Source organism: Ranitomeya imitator, chromosome 2, assembly GCF_032444005.1.
Source record: "Ranitomeya imitator isolate aRanImi1 chromosome 2, aRanImi1.pri, whole genome shotgun sequence".
NCBI classification, from domain to species: Eukaryota; Metazoa; Chordata; class Amphibia; order Anura; family Dendrobatidae; genus Ranitomeya; species Ranitomeya imitator.
The window spans coordinates 216,102,534-216,123,946 of record NC_091283.1 but is presented as its reverse complement, the minus strand read 5'-3'; the positions used below and the strand labels follow the sequence as shown (position 1 = coordinate 216,123,946).

General features: G+C 48.3%; 1 protein-coding gene across 1 annotated transcript in view; it reads left to right on the top strand.

The window, feature by feature from the left end:
• Positions 1–21,413, top strand: part of LOC138662700 (gamma-aminobutyric acid receptor subunit beta-4-like) — a 384,988-nt gene that overhangs the window by 227,132 nt on the left and 136,443 nt on the right. The window contains exon 5 of the mRNA XM_069748573.1: positions 11,044–11,126. Within this exon, the coding sequence (XP_069604674.1) occupies positions 11,044–11,126 (83 nt within the window). The remainder of the gene's footprint in view (positions 1–11,043; positions 11,127–21,413) is intronic.

Here is a 21,413-nt window from a genome sequence, read left to right as displayed (position 1 = left end):
TGCTGCCATAAGAAATCACTCGTTCTCGGCCGTCCTGCACCTGTGCTAGTACTGCCCCCAACCCATGAAGACTACCATCGGTATACAACAAAAAAGGGGTGTCAAACCGGGCGTAGGCCAGCAATGGGGCACTCGTTAGGGCGGTTTTCACTCCATCAAATGCCTTTTTCTGTAGGGGCCCCCATGGAATGGGGCGATTTCGAGGACCCAGCGCTGTCCCTCTCAAAAGTTCATTCAAGGGACTCACCACTTGTGAGAATTTAGGCACAAACCGCCGATAGTATCCTGCTAGGCCCAGGAAGGCCCGCACTTCTCGCAGGTCACAAGGAGGTGGCCACTCTTGTACCGCCTTAATCTTACTGGCTAAAGGTAGTACCCCGTCCGGGGTCACCAGATGCCCCAAATATTCAATCTGGTTTCGTAACAGCTGACATTTTTTTGGCTTTATTTTCAGGCCGTAGCTCTTGAGCCGCCGGAGAACTTGACGCAGCTTCTCCAGATGATCTTCAAATGAGGTTCCGAACACCACAATGTCGTCCAAATATATCAGGACTGATTCAAAATTTAGATCACCCAAGCAATGTTCCATCAGGCGTTGGAAGGTTCCCGGGGCGGTAGCGAGGCCAAAGGGCATCCGGTTGAACTCAAAGAGCCCCATTGGCAATACAAACGCCGTCTTGGCCCGATCTTTTTCAGCCATTGGGACCTGCCAGTACCCGCTTGCCAAATCCAACGTTGAGAAATACTTGGCCCGACCCAGGGCCGACAGGGATTCTTCAATACGGGGTAAAGGATATGCGTCCCGTACGGTGTGGGCATTCAATTTCCGATAGTCCACACAAAATCGGAGTGTCCCATCCTTCTTGCGGACCAAGACTACAGGGGCCGCCCAGGGACTCCGGCTCTCTCGGATCACTTGGTTGTCCAGCATACTGGCCACCATGCTCTTCACCTCTTGATAGAGCGCCGGAGGAATTTGGCGATATCTTTCTCTAATGGGTGGAGTATCCCCCGTTGGAATCTCATGCTCAATCGTCTGGGTACACCCGAAGTCCTCTCCATGTCGGGAAAAGGTCTCTTGATGTTCCCACAAAACTCTCTCCAACTGCTCCAACTGCACGGGGGTCAGCTTCTCCCGATCCACTCCCATCTGCTCCATGATCACATGAACATTCCATTCCTCCGTAGGAGGTTCAGTCCGGCCTACCTCGACCGCGAATGTCCAGGATGACTGTTGGTCTGGTCGCAATTCGAACCCTGCATTTTCCGGCACCTTCTCTGCCGGTACGAACAGTTCAGCCAGTATGGTCCCAGCGGGAATTGCAACAGCTTCATCTAAAACATTGATGCATCGGACCGGTACTCGTCCATTCTTCACAATCGCCAAAGAACGGGCCACATGTACCTTGGCAAATGAGGAACCCTCTCGGGCGGGCTCAAGTAGCACTTCAAGCCCATTCAATCTCTGTGCAGCTCCCACAGGCAGCATTAAGAGTTCCTCTTGTCTGGGTCCCAGCAGGATCGGGGCCCTCGAAGTCACTCGGACCCGGCCCACCCGGCCACCTGGGACCGCACTTTTCAGCAAGTCGCAACTCAGCACTAGACGGTGTAGAATTCTCTGTGTGGGTCGGTGTCTTGTCGCACGGGCCCAGTATCGGGGTCCTTCACTGGCATACATCTGGTGATTCAAATCTCGCAGCACGTTCATTCCGAGCGTCACTTCCATCCCTCTTCTAGGGGGGTGATCCACCAGTACTACCCCTTTCTGCCCCAGCTCTTGACCAAACATTTTTAGTTGCATCCACACGATCCCTTTTACTGACAATTGACCATTATTTGCGGCGGTCAGTCGTATCACTCGGCCATCCTCTGGAATCACTAGTCGACTGAAGTATCTCTCATATACTTCTAGAGGCATTATAGTACATTCGGATCCCGTGTCAACCAAGCACCTCATCTTCCGCCCTTCAAACTCTGCTTCTATCACTGGACTACATGCAAACAAATCTTGTTCATTCCGTCGAGGGCTTTGTGTGGGTGGGGCCGCTGCTGCTTGCCCTCTCATGGCAGCGGCCGGAAGTTTAAAGCCGGCGACGGGGTTTCTGGGGCTGTAAGCGCCCGGCAGTAACGCGAGATGTGTCCCTGGCGGCCACACTTCCAGCAGGTGATTGTTCCTCGTGGGCGAGGGCTTGACTCATTCTGATAGGACGACCTGGCCATTTGCGGGGTCACCGTTCCAGGGGGTGAGGCAGGAGGTTCCCGCGAGGGGGTAGAGGCGGGATCAACTGTCAGTTGAGACAATTTCAGCTTCAACTCCTTCACCTCAGCACGCAGAGCTTGTACCACGCTTACCAGCCCCTCTCCCCCCGACCCTGATGAACCACCTTCCTCCAGCTGGGCACTGTTCACTGACCCCTCGGGAACATAGGCCGATTTCTCTTCCCTTTCCACTGCAGCTCGGTAAATCTGCCAGAAAGATAACTCTGGTGCAACCCGGGCCATTTCCAACAGTTTGTCCCGGAGAAGTCTATTGGCTACACCGGTGATGAATTGGTCCCGGAGCAAGCGGTCTACCTCCCGGAATGCCCCCATGGCCCCCGGGTCTAGTCGCTGCATCTCATTCAACATCTCTTGCAAAATATTAGAGTACTGCATCAGGGACTCACACTCTCTCTGGGGACGATTAAAGAATAGGGACCGAAGCTGGGCCACGCGCGCTCGGCCCCCCAAACTCCCCTCTAACAGTTCCAAAATCTTTTCTAATGTATCCCTCTCTGATTCTGGGCGCACCATCACCATACGCCTAATATCACCCTCCAGTGCATTTAATGCCAGCTCAGCGCGTAACGCGGGGGTCAAATTACACATGCGCAGAATACTCCGGATTCTCTCAGCCCAATCTTGCAACGCCATATTGCGCCCATCGTATTTCGGCATGTGCTGAAGTAAAGCTCCTACAGGCACATACCCTCCCGAAGTCGCCGCGGCTGCCAGGGGAACCCCAACCCCCGAGGAGGATGCGGATACAGCGGGGTCATTTCCACCATCGCCCTCGTCCATGACAAACACTGGATCCTGCCGACTACGCCAAAAATGTAATGACCAGAGGTCCGAATAAGATCCAGTGAGTCACAAACCAAGACCAAGGCAGAAATCTCCAACGGTATTTACTCAAAGGCAAAATAATCAAGGTAATATGGAGAATATTAAGACAGATGCACCCCAAAGATACACTAATTCAGCAGCAGCTGAAATCACTGTGCCACTCCAAGGTCTCCTGAGAACTGTGTACTACAACAGACTAGTAAGAAATTTACCTAACAGGCAACTAAAAACAGGAACAAGTGTAAATTGAATGTAGTGTTATTAAGGGAGCCCCTGGAATGGCACATTGAGTATAACTTACACAACTCTAATATAAGAAACACCTCTAAAGTAACAATTTAACACTCTGAGCAGAGATACCCGGGTATCTATAACTATGGTACCGTATCCTGAGATGGATTTCCTCTCAGGCAGGAATCCGCACAGGCTGCAGCCAGTTCATATTTTCAGCGCCAATAAGTTACAGCAAACTCCTCTTGTCTTGTCGGCCGATGCCGAGCCCAAACGCCGGGGACTTAGTTAGTGGTCTCACGATGTAGTCTCTGCTTCTGTAGCTCCTAGGAATGCTTCCACGACAATCCGTCCGTCTCTGTATCAGCAGTCTGTCCAGACTTGGTTCTCCACTCAATGCACAGGGAATCCACAGACTTCCAAATTCGTACTGGGTTCTTAGCAAAGTCTCCGTCTTTTCTTAGATAAAGGGTTAGCTCCTCTCCAGGAAACGTTAGCCTCACAAGTCTCTCACAGAGTTAAACAAAAGGTTAGCTCTTCTCCAGGGGAACATTAGCAACAAAAAGTCTCTCTAAAGCTTCTTTTCCTCCAAAAACACTTGCAGTAAATCCACACACAGTCTCTCTTTAAGATATCACAGCAGCTTCTGCCTTTGCTTCCCGCCTTTTTCTCTCTCAGCTCTCACTTCCAAGTTTCACTTTACACCCGAGACACTAGACCCCACCCAGCAGCACACATTGTCTCTGGGAGTTTTGCACGGTCTGTTCTCTTCTGCAATAGGCAAAAACCACAGGGTCCTAGTGCCCTCTCAATGGGACTACAGTTCACCCTCTTACACAGAGATAAACTATAATTGAAAGATTAACTCCTGTTCTGTGTTTTGGAGACGCTTCTTGGTTTGGGCGTACAAATACAATACTGATAATAAACACGTCAGTATTTGTGATCAGTATTTTCTGTCAGCTTTTGGTTAGTGCATGCATGAGGCAATGGGAGGAAAGCATCATATCTTCTGTTATTTATACCCAGTGCTGCTGCTTGTCCACTGTCACTTTATGTGGTAAAAACTCTGGAATGCTTCAACATAGCCCACTGATTCTGAGATTGTTTTTTGTGACATATTGTACTTCATGTTTGTCAGGGCTAGCGGAATGCACCGAGTATAGGTAGAAAGCAACAAGGTGCGTTCGCAGCCCGGTGTCCACAGTGCAGAGATATCTGCTGCTAAGTAATGGCGGATAAACTCTGAGCTCACACGTGGGTTAAGCTTCACCTCGTGTGAACTGAAAGCGATCTCTGTTGCTGCACAGAGTCGCGCTGTACACAAAAACTATTGCCCTAACTAGGGTTGTGCTTGCCAACGGCTAATTGCCCCCACTGACGCTAACTGCCTGCCTGAGTGTACAGTCCCAGCGCTACAGACTCACACTACATACTGTATATATAAAGAGTGGTAAAGTATCCACTGGCATAAGCCAAATACATTTGATACTAGCGCAAGGCAGTGCGGCCATGCGAACCTTATATAGTTGCAGCTCTTCCAGGACCTTCCTGGAGGACCAATAGAAGCTGCTACAGGGCCTGAGCATTTGACCCACGATCTCCAATGAGAGGTCCTCCCGTGGGCATGCTCAGTGTGGGCAAAGCAGGACTTAGTCAAGGAAAAGCCTGCTCACCCCTGGCCAGTGCTGGCTACAAAGGGAGAGCCTGGAAAGGAAGCAGTAACCCTTCGCACAGTATCAGCTTGAGCCAGACGCTGGTACCGACGTCTCTGCTGAGCAGGCTCCACTGTGGCCGATGTAGAATGGGAGACCGCAGCAGACATGGTTTGAGATTCCCCCTGTGCAGCGGTGGGAACTCGACACCTAATATTGCCCCCCTACTAGGGCCCCCCTCCTTGGCCCTTGCTACGCTCAAAGGCTGCAATGAGCTCCACAGGTTCCCAGGTTCTGTCCTCTGGTCCGTGACCCTCCCAGCTCACCTCGTACTCATCCGTGGACGAACCCGATGTCCCGGCAGATGACTCAGAAAACCGGGACATATAGACGGGCTTTAAGAGGGATACATGGAAAGTGTCGGTGATACCTAGGCGCAGAGGAATAGCCAAACGGTAGACCACAAGGTTAACCTGTTCCAGAACCTTTAAAGGGCCTATGTAGCGAGGCACAAACTTAGTGGACTCCACTCACAGTCTGATGTTATGGGCAGAGAACCACACTAAGTCGCCAGGAGCAAAGGTCGGAGCGGGGCACCAGTGTGCATTGGCAGAAACCCTCATTCTCTCCTTGGAGGCCCGGATGGCATCCCGAGTGCGGTCCCAAATGTCACGTGCCTCCACCGCCCAGTCTGCCACCCTAGAATCGGTGGATGACAGAGGCATGGGCACAGGGACATACGGATTCTGGCCGTAATTAAGGAGAAAAGGAGTCTGCCCAGTGGAACGGCTACGGCATTGTTCAGAGCAAATTCTGCCCAAGGTAGCAAAGATGCCCAGTCATCCTGCCTAGCAGAGACAAAATGTTGCAAATGTCACCAGAGTCTGGTTGGCCCTCTCTACCAACCCATTCATCTCGGGATGATATGCAGAAGAGAGATTCAGTTCTATGCTGAGTAAACAACAGAGCTCTCTCCAATCATCAGCAATCATCACAGAGCTCTGGGACCACAGTGAGTAAATCACTGCACTGAGGGGGTCTCAAGGGGGGTTTGGGACAGACGCTCTGGGACTACAGAGCAATGCACAGCATTATTCACTGCTGAACACCCTCTGAGCATTTCATACAGGGGTTGCAGATGCAGGGGGCCCCCTTTGTAGGTGGGGGCCCCAGGCGTCTGCCTGTGCCAAACGCTGGCCCTGGGTAGACCACAACTATGAGGCCATGTGCACACGTTCAGTATTTTTCGCTTTTTTTTCGCGTTTTTTCGATATAAAAACGCGAAAAAAACGCTTACATATGCCTCCTATTATTTACAGTGTATTCCGCATTTCTAGTGCAAATGTTGCTTTTTTTCCGCGAAAAAAATCGCATTGCGGAAAAAAAAGCAACATGTTCATTAAATTTGCGGAATTGCGGGGATTCCACACATCTAGGAGTGCATTGATCTGCTTACTTTCCGCATGGGGCTGTGCACACCATGCGGGAAGTAAGCAGATTATGTGCGGTTGGTACCGAGGGTGGAGGAGAGGAGACTCTCCTCCACGGACTGGGCACCATATAATTGGTAAAAAAAAAAAGAATTAAAATAAAAAATAGTCATATACTTACCCTCTGATGGCCCCGGTGTCTTCCCGCCTCTCAGCGGTGCATGCTGCCGCTTCCGTTCCTATAGATGCTCTGTGTGTAGGACCTGCGATGATGTCGCGGTTCTGTGATTGGTCACGCGACCACTTATGTGACCGCGACGTCATCGAAGGTCCTGCACACACACACCATCTATAGGAATGGACGCCGCTGAGCAGATCGGCTGTCTGCAGGGTGAGTATAACCATTTTTTTAATTTTTTAAATTATTTTTAAACATTCTATCTTTTACTATAGATGCGGCATAGGCTGCATCTACAGTAAAAAGTTGTTCACAGTTGTCAAACACTATGTTTGACAAGTGTGACCAACCTGTCAGTCAATTTTCCAAGCGATGCTACAGATCGCTTGGAAAACTTTAGCATTCTGCAAGCTAATTATACTTGCAAAATGCTAAAAAAAAAACACGAAAAAAACGCAAAAAAAAAAATGCGTATTTCTTGCCAAAATTTCCGGTTTTCTTCAGGAAATTTCTGCAAGAAATCCTGACGTGTGCACATACCCTGAGAGTCAAAATTGAGAAAACAAATCCAGAAAATCACCTTGTCTGATTTGACAAGATTTATTTAGCAAATTATGTTGGAAAATAAGTATTTGGTCACCTAAAAGCCTGCAAGATTTCTGGCTCTCACAGACCTGTAACTTCTTCTTTAAGAGGCTCCTCTGTCCTCCACTCATTACCTGTAGTAATTGCACCTGTTTGAACTTGTTATCAGTATAAAAGACACCAGTCCACAACCTCAAACAGCCAAACTCCAAATTCCACTCTGGTGAAGACCAAAGTATCTCACTTCTGGCATTTTTCCATGATCTTCACGAAGCTCCTCTTAAATGGGCAGAGCTTTTGAGGAACCAGGGCAATGGCTATGCCTGCTTGTCAAATTTAGCAAAAATATGACTGGAGTAACATTTTTGGCAAGGCCCACGGAGGCGCACACCATAGAGAAGATGCGCCGAATTCTTTAAGTGGCATGTGTCTCCTAATGAATTAGGCACGTTTATCCCTGCACAGCTGTCTTTAAGACAAGCATATGAAACGCTAGTTTTAATGAATCGGGGTCTTGGAGTTTTACTGAACTTTCCAAGACATTAAAGGGGAATTCTCAAGTTTTTAATATGGTCCCCTATCGTGAGAACAGGGGCTTTGACACGCTCCGTGTGAATGTAACAGAGGTTGATCAAGTGCTCTGCCACTCCATTCATTCTTTTGGGATTACCAAAGACCAACTGAGTGTAGACTCCGGTGGAGCAGCACTGCACTTGATTGACCTTCGCTCAATTTACATTTCTAAGCTGTTGTTTTCCCAGTCTGTAGTGACCCCAGTGGTCACATCCCCAGCAATTGGGAAGTTATCCCCTATCCTATGCATGGGTGATAACATTCAAGCTTTAGATTACACCTTTAAAGAAACTAATAATAAATTGAAAACATAGGTCCATGAACAGATCCTTAGTGGAAGATCCCACGGTATCACTACCCTAATTTTCTGCTACACAATTTGTGCAACACATGGAAAAATAAAGCTACACACCATAAAGACGAGCTCCTGAATCCTCTACAGACACTTCACTGTTATTATTTTTTTATTGCTTTGTATTACCTAATTCTTCAAGTTTATAATATATTGTAGAAAACATTACTCCCCTTAGTGTAACCTGGAATAATTTTGTAACAAAACAGTCATCATTTGCCTTAATTTTTGTTTATTGTAGAATTGAAAACCACAATGTTGAATAGTTTGTTCAGTTCCCGGACATCCCCTTTTATATGAAGTCCCCCTGTAACATAAAAATAACAAATACTCATCTCCAACACTAGTACATTACAGTGATAACAGCCCTGTGTCTCCCGAGCCTCATGTGACGTGGCCATGCCACGTGAGCCTTAGAGCTATGATATTGGGCTGCCGTGATTTCTCTTCTTTCCACTGGACCTTGGGCAAGCGGAAATTGTGAGAGTGCAACAGCCCAGTAATGGTTGATGAATGGCTACAACACTCATGCGGTATAACAATGCTACTAGAAACCCCCGGTAGGCACCAGCTCCGTCAGTGCAGGAACGGTAACGATGCGAGAGGGCAGTATCTGTTTTTCTTTATTTCACAAGAAAAACTACTTCATTGAAAGCTCCACTCCTACTTCACTTACCCTGCCTACACTGCTGCTTATTGACCCTTGGTAAGGGTCACACTTCCGCATGTGTTAGTCCCTGTGGTGGGAGTAAGGTGCACCCATGGAGAGGCCAAAAACTATTCCATGGCTCAGTTGGACATACGCATAGTCTGTGGTTTATTCTGGGACTTATGGGCTGAAGTTGTAGCACCCAACAGTCCAGTATGTCGCCAGGAGTCGGCTATGGTAACAAGGTCACATGATGTAAATAGTAGTAATGAGCGAGTGTGCTCGTTACTCGAGTTTTCCGAGCATGCTCGGGTGTTCTCCAAGTATTTTCGGCGTGCTCGTAGATTATGTTTGAGTCCCCTGAGCTGCATGATTTGCGGCTGCCAGACAGCCTGAACACATGTACGGATTGCCTGTTTCTTAGGGAATCCCCACATGTATTCAGGTTGTCTTACAGCCGCAAATTATGCAGCTGCGGGGACTCAAACATAATCTACGAGCACGCCCAAAATACTTGGAGAACACCCGAGCATGCTCGGAAAACTCGAGTAATGAGCACACTCGCTCATCACTAGTAAATAGTCAGTTTTCCTTCACTGTAATGTCTATAAAAGAGGATGTAGTGTATGGAGCACAGACAAGCAATAGTTCATGTGTAGCAGAGCTGTGTGTAAGGCTGTTTGTCTGCTGAGCAGTACGGTGCTGGTGCAAGTGTTATATGTTTGCTTGTAGTAATAAACTGACTGTATGTTGTAGGCAGCGAGTGTCTTTGTAATATGCAGGGGGCAGAGCCTGTAGGTGATGTGCAGGCGGCAGAACATTGCGTGTAAAGCCCACGGCTTTAGGCAAAGGGGGAGGTTATGTAGCAAAGCCAGGTAGGACAGGGTTAAATTCTAACTCAGCAGGGTTTGATTAAATGCACCTGCCTAGCTTTTTTTTGTTTGTTTTTTACTAAGAACCAGAGGCTATGTTCACTAGAGGTGTCAGTCTGCTGGATGTGGAGCAGAGTAAAATGTGCTGCTGGTGAGTGTCCAGCCAAAAGGTGAGCTGTAGCTGGGAGAGAGACAAGCCAGAGTCTCTCGATGAATGGAGACTGCACTGGTCAGCTAGGAAATCTGAGCAATATGTGTGTTGGCACTGCAGAGAACCGTGTGGAATCCGCAGCCTGTTCAGTGTAAACTGTGTATGGAGGTGAACACTTCTGTTTGGTGTTGGAAGCTGCTGGAGCTCAGGCTTAAAGGGATATCTTCAGCCCTCTTTTGTGTATGAAGTTTGCTCCAGGACAAAGGACTGGGTGAGTCCGCACTAACATATGTGCCCTGCTAAGTGAACTGTTTGTTTGGTATGATACCTTTGTGTCCAGAAGAAGCTGTTTTTGGTTTTTGAATCCCTTGACGTTTTATGAAAGTAATAAAAGTGCACGTTTAGACCAAACTGCATTGCCTGTGTGAACACTATCTAATGCCTACCTGATAGAGAGAAAACACTATTCATACATCAAAGACATACGTCCCGAATTTCTCTTGATATATTGTGAGGAAAGTTCTAAGAGCTCATTCAGAGCAGCGTATAATTGGTTTGTGAGCACCACGGAATGCACATGGACCCATCACAGCCAGTCTCATGATCTGCATGGAAAAAATGGCAGCATGTACTACTTTGGTCCATTTTTTGGACCAGAATAATGCATGGCATGAAATCCACCCACGGACAGTCAGTCACATCCACAATTTGTGGTTATGACTATCCCAATGTTTAATATGGCCATCTGAACCAGGGCTCAACCTAAAGCATCATTTCAATGACCGTGCTTTTGGTCTACGTGTGCAACGAAAAACATACGGACCAATTTTAGTCCATCTCATAGCGCACATGACCAATTTTGCACATAGACTTGAATAGTGTCTGTAATGACCGGTTCCTGCATCCATCCACAATCCAGCTGACCACGGAGACAGGTCTCTGACAATATGAGGATGCCAGAGTGGCCCTACCGTTCATGCAACCTGGGTCGGTGAATAATTGCGCATTATCGTGAGTGATTGGCCTACAAAAGGCCCATATACTGTTCTTAAACTGGAGCCTCTCCTGTCTGTGTCCGCCATTGTGTGATGTGACTGGCCAGAATGTTCAAATGCTTGTCTGAACCTGGCCTAAATATGGATTAAACACTATGGATAAGTAACACACATTTCTGTTACTGGCGAATGTAATATATCTATTTCACATGTGAGAATGTAAGGACTTGGCAATAATCAAGCTTAATTTTTCTTCTTGCTCCTCAGAATTACCACCACTGCTGCCTGCATGATGGATCTGCGCAGATACCCTCTGGACCAGCAAAATTGTACCCTGGAGATAGAGAGCTGTAAGTTCTTTTGCGTTGATTTCAGTTGATTCCTTTTTAATCTAAATTATATTTTAGGAGAACTAAAGGTGTTAAGAATTAGTTTTATGGTTATAAAAGAGTACATGTTTTACACAATATTATTTCTACACGTGGAATACTGAAGATAGCAACGGGAAGGGAATTTTCAGCAAATTCCACCGTGAATGATTTCGGTGAGGGTGCGTTTCAAATACTGAGTTTCATGTTGCTATTTTGCCATGTTTATGTAGAAATTGTGGCAAGACAGCACTTAACCATGATTTTGTGAAAATTGCGACAAAAAAAAAGCAAATTAACCAAAACGTATAACTACATGATAATAGGAGAAGTTAAAGAAAAAGGCCGGCTGCTCTTCCTGAACTATCAACAGAGTACATGTAAAGAAGCTGCGGAGACACCATCACGTGTTTCTCGACGCAAGCAGTGAATAGCCAGGCCTTTCCCCGGGAAGGAACAACCACGGAAAGGCAGCTGTTTCGGGGTTTTTGCCCCTCATCAGTGTGGAGTAGGAATCTGGCTATTAGGAGCAGTGCCTAGTAAAAAGGCTATAAAGGCACAGATGATTGGCCTCGGGGAGACCAAAACATCCAACACAGCGGAGACACCATCACGTGTTTCTCAACGCAGTGATTCCAGAACACTGCCCCCATCCCTTATGGGAAATATGCAGATGCATGTAAAGAAGCTGCGGAGACACCATCACGTGTTTCTCGACGCAAGCAGTGAATAGCCAGGCCTTTCCCTGGGAAGGAACAACCACGGGAAGGGCAGCATCCTATGAAGGAAAGCCACCTATGCCAAGCATGGTATCCATCCACAGACAGCGTTGAGAAACATGTGATGGTGTCTCCGCAGTGTTGGATGTTTTGGTCTCCCCGAGGCCAATCATCTGTGCCTTTATAGCCTTTTTACTAGGCACTGCTCCTAATAGCCAGATTCCTACTCCACACTGATGAGGGGCAAAAACCCCAAAACAGCTGTCTGTGGATGGATACCATGCTTGGCATAGGTGGCTTTCCTTCATAGGATGCTGCCCTTCCCGTGGTTGTTCCTTCCCGGGGAAAGGCCTGGCTATTCACTGCTTGCGTCGAGAAACACGTGATGGTGTCTCTGCAGCTTCTCTACATGCATCTGCATACTTCCCATAAGGGATGGGGGCAGTGTTCTGGAATCACTGCGTTGAGAAACACGTGATGGTGTCTCTGCAGTGTTGGATGTTTTGGTCTCCCTGAGGCCAATCATCTGTGCCTTTATATCAACAGAGTACAGACATTAAAATAGTACCTGTATTCTGTGAATGGGACACGGAAAATGTTTTCTGTGATGTTCTGATGGCCATAGTGACAGTCCCTTCTCCCTCCTCATTTATAGAGAAATGGTACTCACCTGGTTGGTGCTAAGTGATAAGAAAATGGCTACAGGTTCTCCAAAGGTTTTATTCTAAGTGATGAAAAGTCTGTAGAGTCACTTTATCCAAACTCTGTGATCCGACCTCTGGTCCAACCTCTGTGATCCGACCTCTGGTCCAACCTCTGGGATCCGATGTCTGGTCCAACCTCTGGGATCCGATGTCTGGTCCAACCTCTGGGATCCGATGTCTGGTCCAACATCTGGGATCCGATGTCTGGTCCAACATCTGGGATCTGATGTCTGGTCCAACCTCTGGGATCCGCCGTCTGGTCAAACCTCTGGGATCCGCCGTCTGGTCCAACCTCTGGGATCCCTGGGATCGAACCTCTGGGATCCGACGTCTGGTCAAACCTCTGGGATCCGACCTCTGGTCCAACCTCTGGTACAACCTCTGGGATCCAACCTCTGGGATCCGACGTCTGGTCAAACCTCTGGGATCCAACGTCTGGTCCAACCTCTGGGATCCGAAGAACAGTCAGGTCACATCTTTTAACAACTTTGTAGTTTTGGAAACCTGAAGTAGTTAAAAGAAGCTAATTTGCCTGAATATATGCACAGCAGTGATTTTTTACATTGCAGTGCTTATACTCATTCATTTTAGCATTTCTTTAGCATTTTTTCTGGCGGCTAGGGAGCATGTCCACCTGAAAGAGACATCACGTGCAAATAAGAGTGCATGAAACTTTTGGAAGATAATGTACAGCAATGTCAAAGCGACGTTGCTGTGTGCGTGTTCCGTGTTATGTCCCTTCTTTAGGGTTGGGAAACCTTGAAGATGTTAAAAAAAGGTGTCCTGCTCATTCTCTGAGTGGCTTCTGCTGGGAAGCTGCCTGCCCTCCATGCTTCACTGTACACAGGGAAAGGCTCAGGCTGTGGAGTTGCCACAAGAACAAAGGCAAAACCATCGTGAAGCCACTTCAGGCTGCATGTTCCAGAAAGCTCATCGGCTGCATTAGCATATAAAAGACACTGTCTGCACATAGACTTCTGTGCAGGCATTGGCAAGTCTCTGCTACAGCACAGAAGGTTAAAGACACTGCCCATAGAAGGGCAGGTAAGGCACCCATAAACACATGATTCCACGGCGCATGCGCAAAGTTACGGTTCCGCAACTGCACGTTACAGGTCAGTGTGATGTGCATGGGAGGGGGGTGATATTATAATGAATAGGCAGGGATTTTTTCCAGGCACCACACGCCCCGGAGCTTTGAAGAACACATTAACATAAAACATTAAAAGTACATTTCTCAACATCTAGACCACAGCTATGAGGCATACAGGTAAGACTGGTTTAACCATTCTATTACTTGTAAGCCCATAATAATAGCTTAAAAGCATCCAGAGGGACAGATTCCCTTTTTAAGAGGAAATAAATGTTCAAAAACTCTACATATGAACAGTGTAAGAGGCACAACCAGGTCAGCAGTCATGCCCAAGCACTCCGGCGTATCCGTGCTCTGGCCTCCCATTACATGAAAACATTGTCCATCACTTTGCGTACCTGTAACTACACTTTCTGCACCATCAGGGTCACTTCTATTTCGCTGTAGGCTCCCATCAGTCGGTGTTATAAAGATTGAGACACAGTACTGTTCAACTTTCAAATAAACAAAGAAAAAAACCCACAAAATTGAGCTTAAATTGAGTTGGTACACATGCATAGGTTAAGCGCATGTTCACATTGGCCACAAAACATTGAAACCTACGAGAGAAAAAAGTAAACGAAAACCCTGATGTAACTAAGTAAAAAAGCAAAAGTGCATTTAAAAAACACAGAGTAATACTGTTTTTTGATAAAAAAAATAGCACAAAAGCCATCCCACCTCGTCACGGTAACTCTGATCGGGACAGTCCTACAATGTCTAATATTAAAGGGAACCTGTCACCCCGTTTTTTGAGATTGAGCTATAAATACTGTTAAATAGGGCCTGCGCTGTGTGTTCCTATAGTGTATGTAGTGTACCCCGATTCCCCACCTATGCTGAGATATAACTTACCAAAGTCGCCGTTTTCGCCTGTCAATCAGGCTGGTCAGGTCGGGAGGGCGTGGTGACATCGCTGGTTCTTCCTCAGCTTTACGTTGGTGGCGTAGTGGCGTAGTGGTGAACAAGCAGCACGCGATCTGCGCTGTAATCCCTTGCATCGGTGGGGGCGGCAATCTTCCTGGGGCCGCGCGTGCGCAGATCGAGTGCTCTGCTGCACGGGGCTTCAGGAAAATGGCCGCGGGATGCCGCGCGTGCGCATTAGAGATCGCGGCGGCCATTTTCCCAAAGCCGAGATGCAAACTCGGCTTTGGGAAAATGGCCGCCGCGATCTCTAATGCGCACGCGCGGCATCCCGCGGCCATTTTCCTGAAGCCCCGTGCAGCAGAGCACTCGATCTGCGCACGCGCGGCCCCAGGAAGATGGCCGCCCCCACCGATGCAAGGGATTACAGCGCAGATCGCGTGCTGCTTGTTCACCACTACGCCACCAACGTAAAGCTGAGGAAGAACCAGCGATGTCACCATGCCCTCCCGACCTGACCAGCCTGATTGACAGGCGAAAACGGCGACTTTGGTAAGTTATATCTCAGCATAGGTGGGGAATCGGGGTACACTACATACACTATAGGAACACACAGCGCAGGCCCTATTTAACAGTATTTATAGCTCAATCTCAAAAAACGGGGTGACAGGTTCCCTTTAAAACCTTACATTGTGTCAATGTTGACCTCAGTGTGAATAAGGGCAGGCGAAAGGATTGGGCCCAACCAGTGAAACACTGTAGGTTTCAAATAAACAACTTTACTGTTTTCTTTACGCAGCACGTCCATATTCTTCACAGCATTAACAGTAGGATTTGCATTACACATTTCTACTTCTTTCCCTGCGCTTTCCTTTCTGTCACACAGCACACACCCAGGTCGGACCATGCCGCACGGTTCCTTAGAGTCTTCCCAATTCAGCTCTGTAACAGTTCATCCTTCCTTAGCCTGATTCGCCCCAGAAAAGAGAATTTCTACCTCCGAAGCTAGTTGACACTTGGCGAGCGACCTGCCCTTCTGTATTGTGCTTTGTGGTGACCCAGCGTACTCCTGTTCCACGCTCACTGCCTCTGGAAGTTCCCTCAGTGGCCGTTTCACCCCGGTACGGAGGGCATCTGCCCAAGCTATAAGCTACCACATCATGGAGCTACCTGTGCCCCCGTTCTTGTTTCTCCCTTCCCACTGCTGTACTGGCCTCTGCTGTTCCAGTCCGATGCTGTGGATGGCTGGGCTTGCATGGTTGCTGCTATTGTCCTGGGCACTCGAGTCCATATGGACTGTTTGGGTGCTCTGGCCCTTCTTCCAATGAGGAAGTTATCCCTCTATTATGTGCAGCTGAACCGTCTACATTAACTAGTTCCTAACTATGTGGAACTCCTATCCAGTACTATGTACACTCTTCTAAGGTATTCCATCTAGTGGGCAAACTTCAGTACTACACTTTCCCTATTTAACAGGCACACCAAATAGCAATATATATATATACTAGATGGTGGCCCGATTCTAACGCATTGGGTATTCTAGAATATGCATGTCCACGTAGTATATTGCCCAGCCATGTAGTATACAGCACAGAGCCACGTAGTATATTGTCCAGCCACGTAGTATATTGCCCAGCCACGTAGTATATTGCCCAGTGACGTAGTATACAGCAGAGCCACGTAGTATATTGCCCAGTGACGTAGTATACAGCACAGAGCCACGTAGTATATTGTCCAGCCACATACTATAATGCCCAGCCAAGTAGTATACAGCACAGAGCCACGTAGTATATTGTCCAGCCCCGTAGTATACAGCACAGAGCCACGTAGTATATTGCACAGCGACGTAGTATATTGCCCAGCCACGTAGTATACAGCAGAGCCACGTAGTATATTGCCCAGTGACGTAGTATACAGCAGAGCCACTTAGTATATTGCCCAGTGACGTAGTATACAGCACAGAGCCACGTAGTATATTGCCCAGCCTTGTAGTATACAGCACAGAGCCATGTAGTATATTGCCCAGTGACGTACTATGTTACCGAGCCATGTATGTCACACGTTAAAAAAATAAAAAATAAACATACTCACCTAACGATCCGAGGGCCCCTTGTAGTTGAACATACTCACCATTCTGGTCGCTGCTCCTCAGCGTCCCGTCTCTCCGCTTCCTGGGATCCAACGGCGCTGTGCAGATTGGCGCGCGGCTGCCGCCATCTTGCGTTCCCAGGATGCTCTGCGAAATTACCCATATGACTTAGCGGTCTCGTGAAACCGCTAGGTCCTATGGGTAATTTCGCAAAGCATCACTGGGAAAGGAAGATGGCGGCAGGCGCGGGCGGCAGGCGCGAGCGGACAACGGAGGGTGAGTATAGCAGGTTTTTTGTTTTTGTACTATTTTTAACATTACTTTCTTTTACTATTGATGCCGCATAGGCAGCATCAATAGTAAAAGGTTGGGGACACACAGGGTTAATAGCGGCGGTAACGGAATGCGTTGCCGCCGGCATTAACCCTGTGTTAGCGGTGACCGGAGGGGAGTAAGCAGCGGAGCGCCGGGGACAGTGACTGCGGGGAGCGGAGCGCTGGTGACACTGACTGCGGGGAGCGGAGCGCCGGAGACACTGACTACGGGGAGCGGAGCGCCGGGGACACTAACTGCGGGGAGCGGAGTGCCGGGGACACTGACTGCGAGGAGTGGAGCGTTGGGGACACTGACTGCGAAGAGCGGAGCGCCGGGGACACTGACTGCGGGGAGCGGAGCGCCGGGGACACTGACTACGGGGAGCGGAGCGCCGGGGACACTGACTGCGGGGAGCGGAGCGCCGGGGACACTGACTGCGGGGAGTGGGTGCTGGCCACTGACTGCGGGGAGTATAGAGCGGCCATTTTCTTCCGGACTGTGCCCGTCGCTGATTGGTCGTGGCTGTTTTGCGGCGACCAATTAGCGACTTGGATTTCCATGATAGACAGAGGCCACGACCAATGAATATCCGTGACAGAAGGACAGACAGACGGACGGAAGTACCCCTTAGACAATTATATATATATATAGGCTTGAAAAAGGATTGGAAATCCGAAACGTTGCCACGCCGTCCAGGCATTAAAGCCCACTTTTTTCTATTATTTTCTTTGTGTGCTGTTTTCCTTTTTTTTCATATATATAGATATAGATATATATATATATATATAGATAGCTGATTAAAGGATAAGAAAGACAGTATAACATTATATATATATATATATATATATGTAGTGCGCAAGACACGGTAATTTACTAAACCGTGTAGCAATACCATCATATGTTACATATACACAAGCACTAGTAACATACAGCAGCGGGACAAGAGAGAAGGACAAAGGTATGAACATATTATATCATACCACCTACATTCCCCCTTCACTTTAATTCTGTACCGCATAAACCTTTATTTTTACAATCTATACTCCACGCAGGAAGGCAACACGAGGTAGGCATAATGTTGATAAGAGTAACTCATCGTGAGTCAAGGCCACACAAAAAGGCGCAGCACAGTCTGTATTGGAAGAACATCATTTCTGGTTCACTGTCCTCCAGGTGAAGTCTATCAACTACAATCTCATTCAATGAGTTTACCCGAATATATACAGCATGACCCATGCATGAGGTCTGTAGTCCTTGGGGATGTCCTCCTTCTTCCCTTGAAGAAAGCACTGTTTCAACCTATTCACATATGAGAAGACCTTATGCATTAGGTCAACAGTCCTTAAGGGGAAAGGCGTCCCTCTCCCTTCACATCAAGCATTGTCCTTTTAATGCCATGTGCACTGCCTGTCCTGAAAACAGTCCGTTGCTGCAGTCGCGCAACAAGTCAGGGCTCCGTTCCAGGGCAAGTTCCTGCTTTCCAGCAGAAAGAGCACAGCAGGCGCAGCACAAAAGAAACAAACTCAAGGTGGGGGTTCCCATTTAACAATACCAAAGCTTTGGGCCTCTCCGGCCTTAGTGAACCACTGTTCTTGTGCTGCAGGGCTCCTTTGCCCATCGGGAAGCGAAACATTCCTGCATATCAGGTGCAACCAGCACTAACTATGCATATTTTCAAAATTTTGCTAGAGTCCATTCTTTTAGCGACACCTGTCCCGTGTCGCATGGTCTCCTTTACAATCAGGTGTTCTTGCTCGAGCTGACGTTGACACTACAGCTGCAGTCGTCAGTGGCGGCCATTGTCTGGCCGGGGTATCCCTACTCTGCGCATTGGCCTGAAGATCAGGTTCCGTGTGGGCTGATTCAATGCCCGCACACAGTACCGGTTCTCCTTACTCCTGTTGAGTTGCAGCAACCGCAAAGAATCCCCAGGGGCCATCCTCCCGGTAGAAAGTGACCCAGTCGCCTAATTTCAAGGGCATGCCAAATTTTACCGAGGCAGCATTCACATACACTTTCATGCTGGTGTCATCCTCCCGGATAAATCCATACCCGCATTTCACATAAGTGTAAATCAACTGCCCGCTGGTGCGCCGTCCGGCCATAGCGCCCCCTCCCGGTTGTCTCAACTACACCCACACCTCCTTCTCCCATTGATTCGTGTGGAGGATGACCTCCTCGATCCAGGCGGCCTGCGTGGGGGATGGGAAGGGTCCTTCTGATGGAGGATTAGCACGGGACTACCCTCGGGTTACGATATTACCTAGCACGGACCTGTCCTCGATGGTCTGGGGCTGCGGGTTACTCACTGCCTTCTGTGGCCGGACCACGCCCGTCCCATAGCTTTTAGGCTTCACCACCATGGCAGCTGCGCACTCCGTCTCCTTCACTTTCAGCGCAGGCTCCTCCGAGGCGGTCGCACCTTCCGGTTCCAACTCTCGACTTAGATGTTCCGGACCCAGACGATGAAGCTCTGGCTCCGGCAGCCGCCTGAACTGCTCCTCTGCTGGATTGGGGAAACGTTTGGTACAGAATTCATCTGCGACCCCTTTCTGTCTGCCGGGCCTAGTCTTTTCCTCCTCTTGCCTCCATATCCACTCAATTCGGCCTACACCTCCGCAGCTTCGCGAACATGAGTGCTCCATCGCTGCCGGTCTCGTAGCTTGTGATGGGACCGCGCAGCTGCATGAGAGGTTTTCTTCTGGGCCCCACCCGTTCCAGGGTGGGGTCGCTTCCTGCTGCTCCACCCATTTTCTAGCAATCTGTGGAAAGGGGCCAGTACTACTCTTTTTCAGACACTCCAACCAGAGGCGGACGCCATACTTAGACCTCTGACTCTACCAGGTAATTTTTTGCGCCACTTCTAGGTCAGGACGCCCATGAGGGGCGGGGTCAGAGTTATTATACTCCGTTTTGGCACCATTCTCCGCCATCTTTAGAATCGCCATCTTGGAGTCAGTCACAATCAGTCCAGTAGCAACATCAGCAATTTCTCCATCTCTCTTGCTCACTTCCAGTACATCAATTTCTTCACTTTTCTCAGCATCACAATTCTTACTATTCCTGGTTACATTTAAGTAATCAGCATCTTCTCTTGTCACATCAATATCATCTTTTACAGCATTTCCTTGCAGCATGGTTTCGGCATCCAGCCCCACTACGCCAAGTGTAAGAGGCACGTCAGGGCAGTAGTCATCACCGAGCACTCCGGCGTATCCGTGCCCTGGCCTCACATTACATGAAAACATTGTCCATCACTTTGCGTACCTGTAGCTACACTTTCTGCGCCATCAGGGTCACTTCTGTTTCGCTGTAGGCTTCCATTAGTCGGTGTTATAAAGATTGAGACACAGCCCTGTTCAACTTTCAAATAAGCAACTTTACTGTTTTCTTTACGCAGCACATCCATATTCTTCACAGCATTAACAGTAGGATTTGCATTACACATTTCTACTTCTTTCCCTGCGCTTTCCTTTGTCACACAGCACACACCCCGGTCGGACCATGCCGCACGGTTCCTCAGAGCCCTCCCAATTCAGCTCTGTAATGGTTAGTCCTTCGTTAGCCTGTTTCGCCCCAGACAAGAGAATTTCTACCTCCGAAGCTAGTTGACACTTGGCGAGCGACCTGCCCTTCTGTATTGTGCTTTGTGGTGACCCAGCGTACTCCTGTTCCACGCTCACTGCCTCTGGAAGTTCCCTCAGCGGCTGTTTCACCCCTGTACTGGGGGCATCTGCCCAAGCTATAAGCTGCCACATCACGTAGCTACCTGTGCCCCCATCCTGTCACTGCTTCTGTCTTGTTTCTCCCTTCCCACTGCTGTACTGACCTCTGCTATTCCAGCCTGATGCTGTGGATGGCTGGGCTTCTCTCTTAATAAACGTTGCATGGTTGCTGCTATTGTCCTGGGCACTCAAGCCTGTATGTACTGTTTGGGTGCCCTGGCCCTTCTCCTTCCAATGCGGAAGTCCTCCCTCTCTTATCTGCTGCTTACCCCTCCTACATTAAGCTCCTAACTATGTGGAACTCCTTTCTAGTACAATGTACACTCTTCTAAGGTACTTCATCTAGTGAACAAGACACGATAATTTACTAAACCGTGTAGCAATACCATCATATGTTACCTATACACATACACTAATAACATACAGCACCGGGAAAAGAGAGAAGGGCAAAGGTATGAACATATTATATCATACCCCCTACAACAGCAAAAACAGATCTGCTCCAAAAAACTCTGTCTCCACTTAGTCTTCGGGTGTGTGCATATGACATCTTTTTCAGGCTGGTAAACTTGCCCAAAAGATGCTTCAGGAAACAGATTTATTATCCCAAAAGTGCCTTATGTAGCATTTTATTATTTCTGAGCACTTATTGAGATATTTTTGACATTTTTTGTTCTCATTGTTTTAGAAACATTGCTCCAGGAAAAATGCTCCAGTCGAG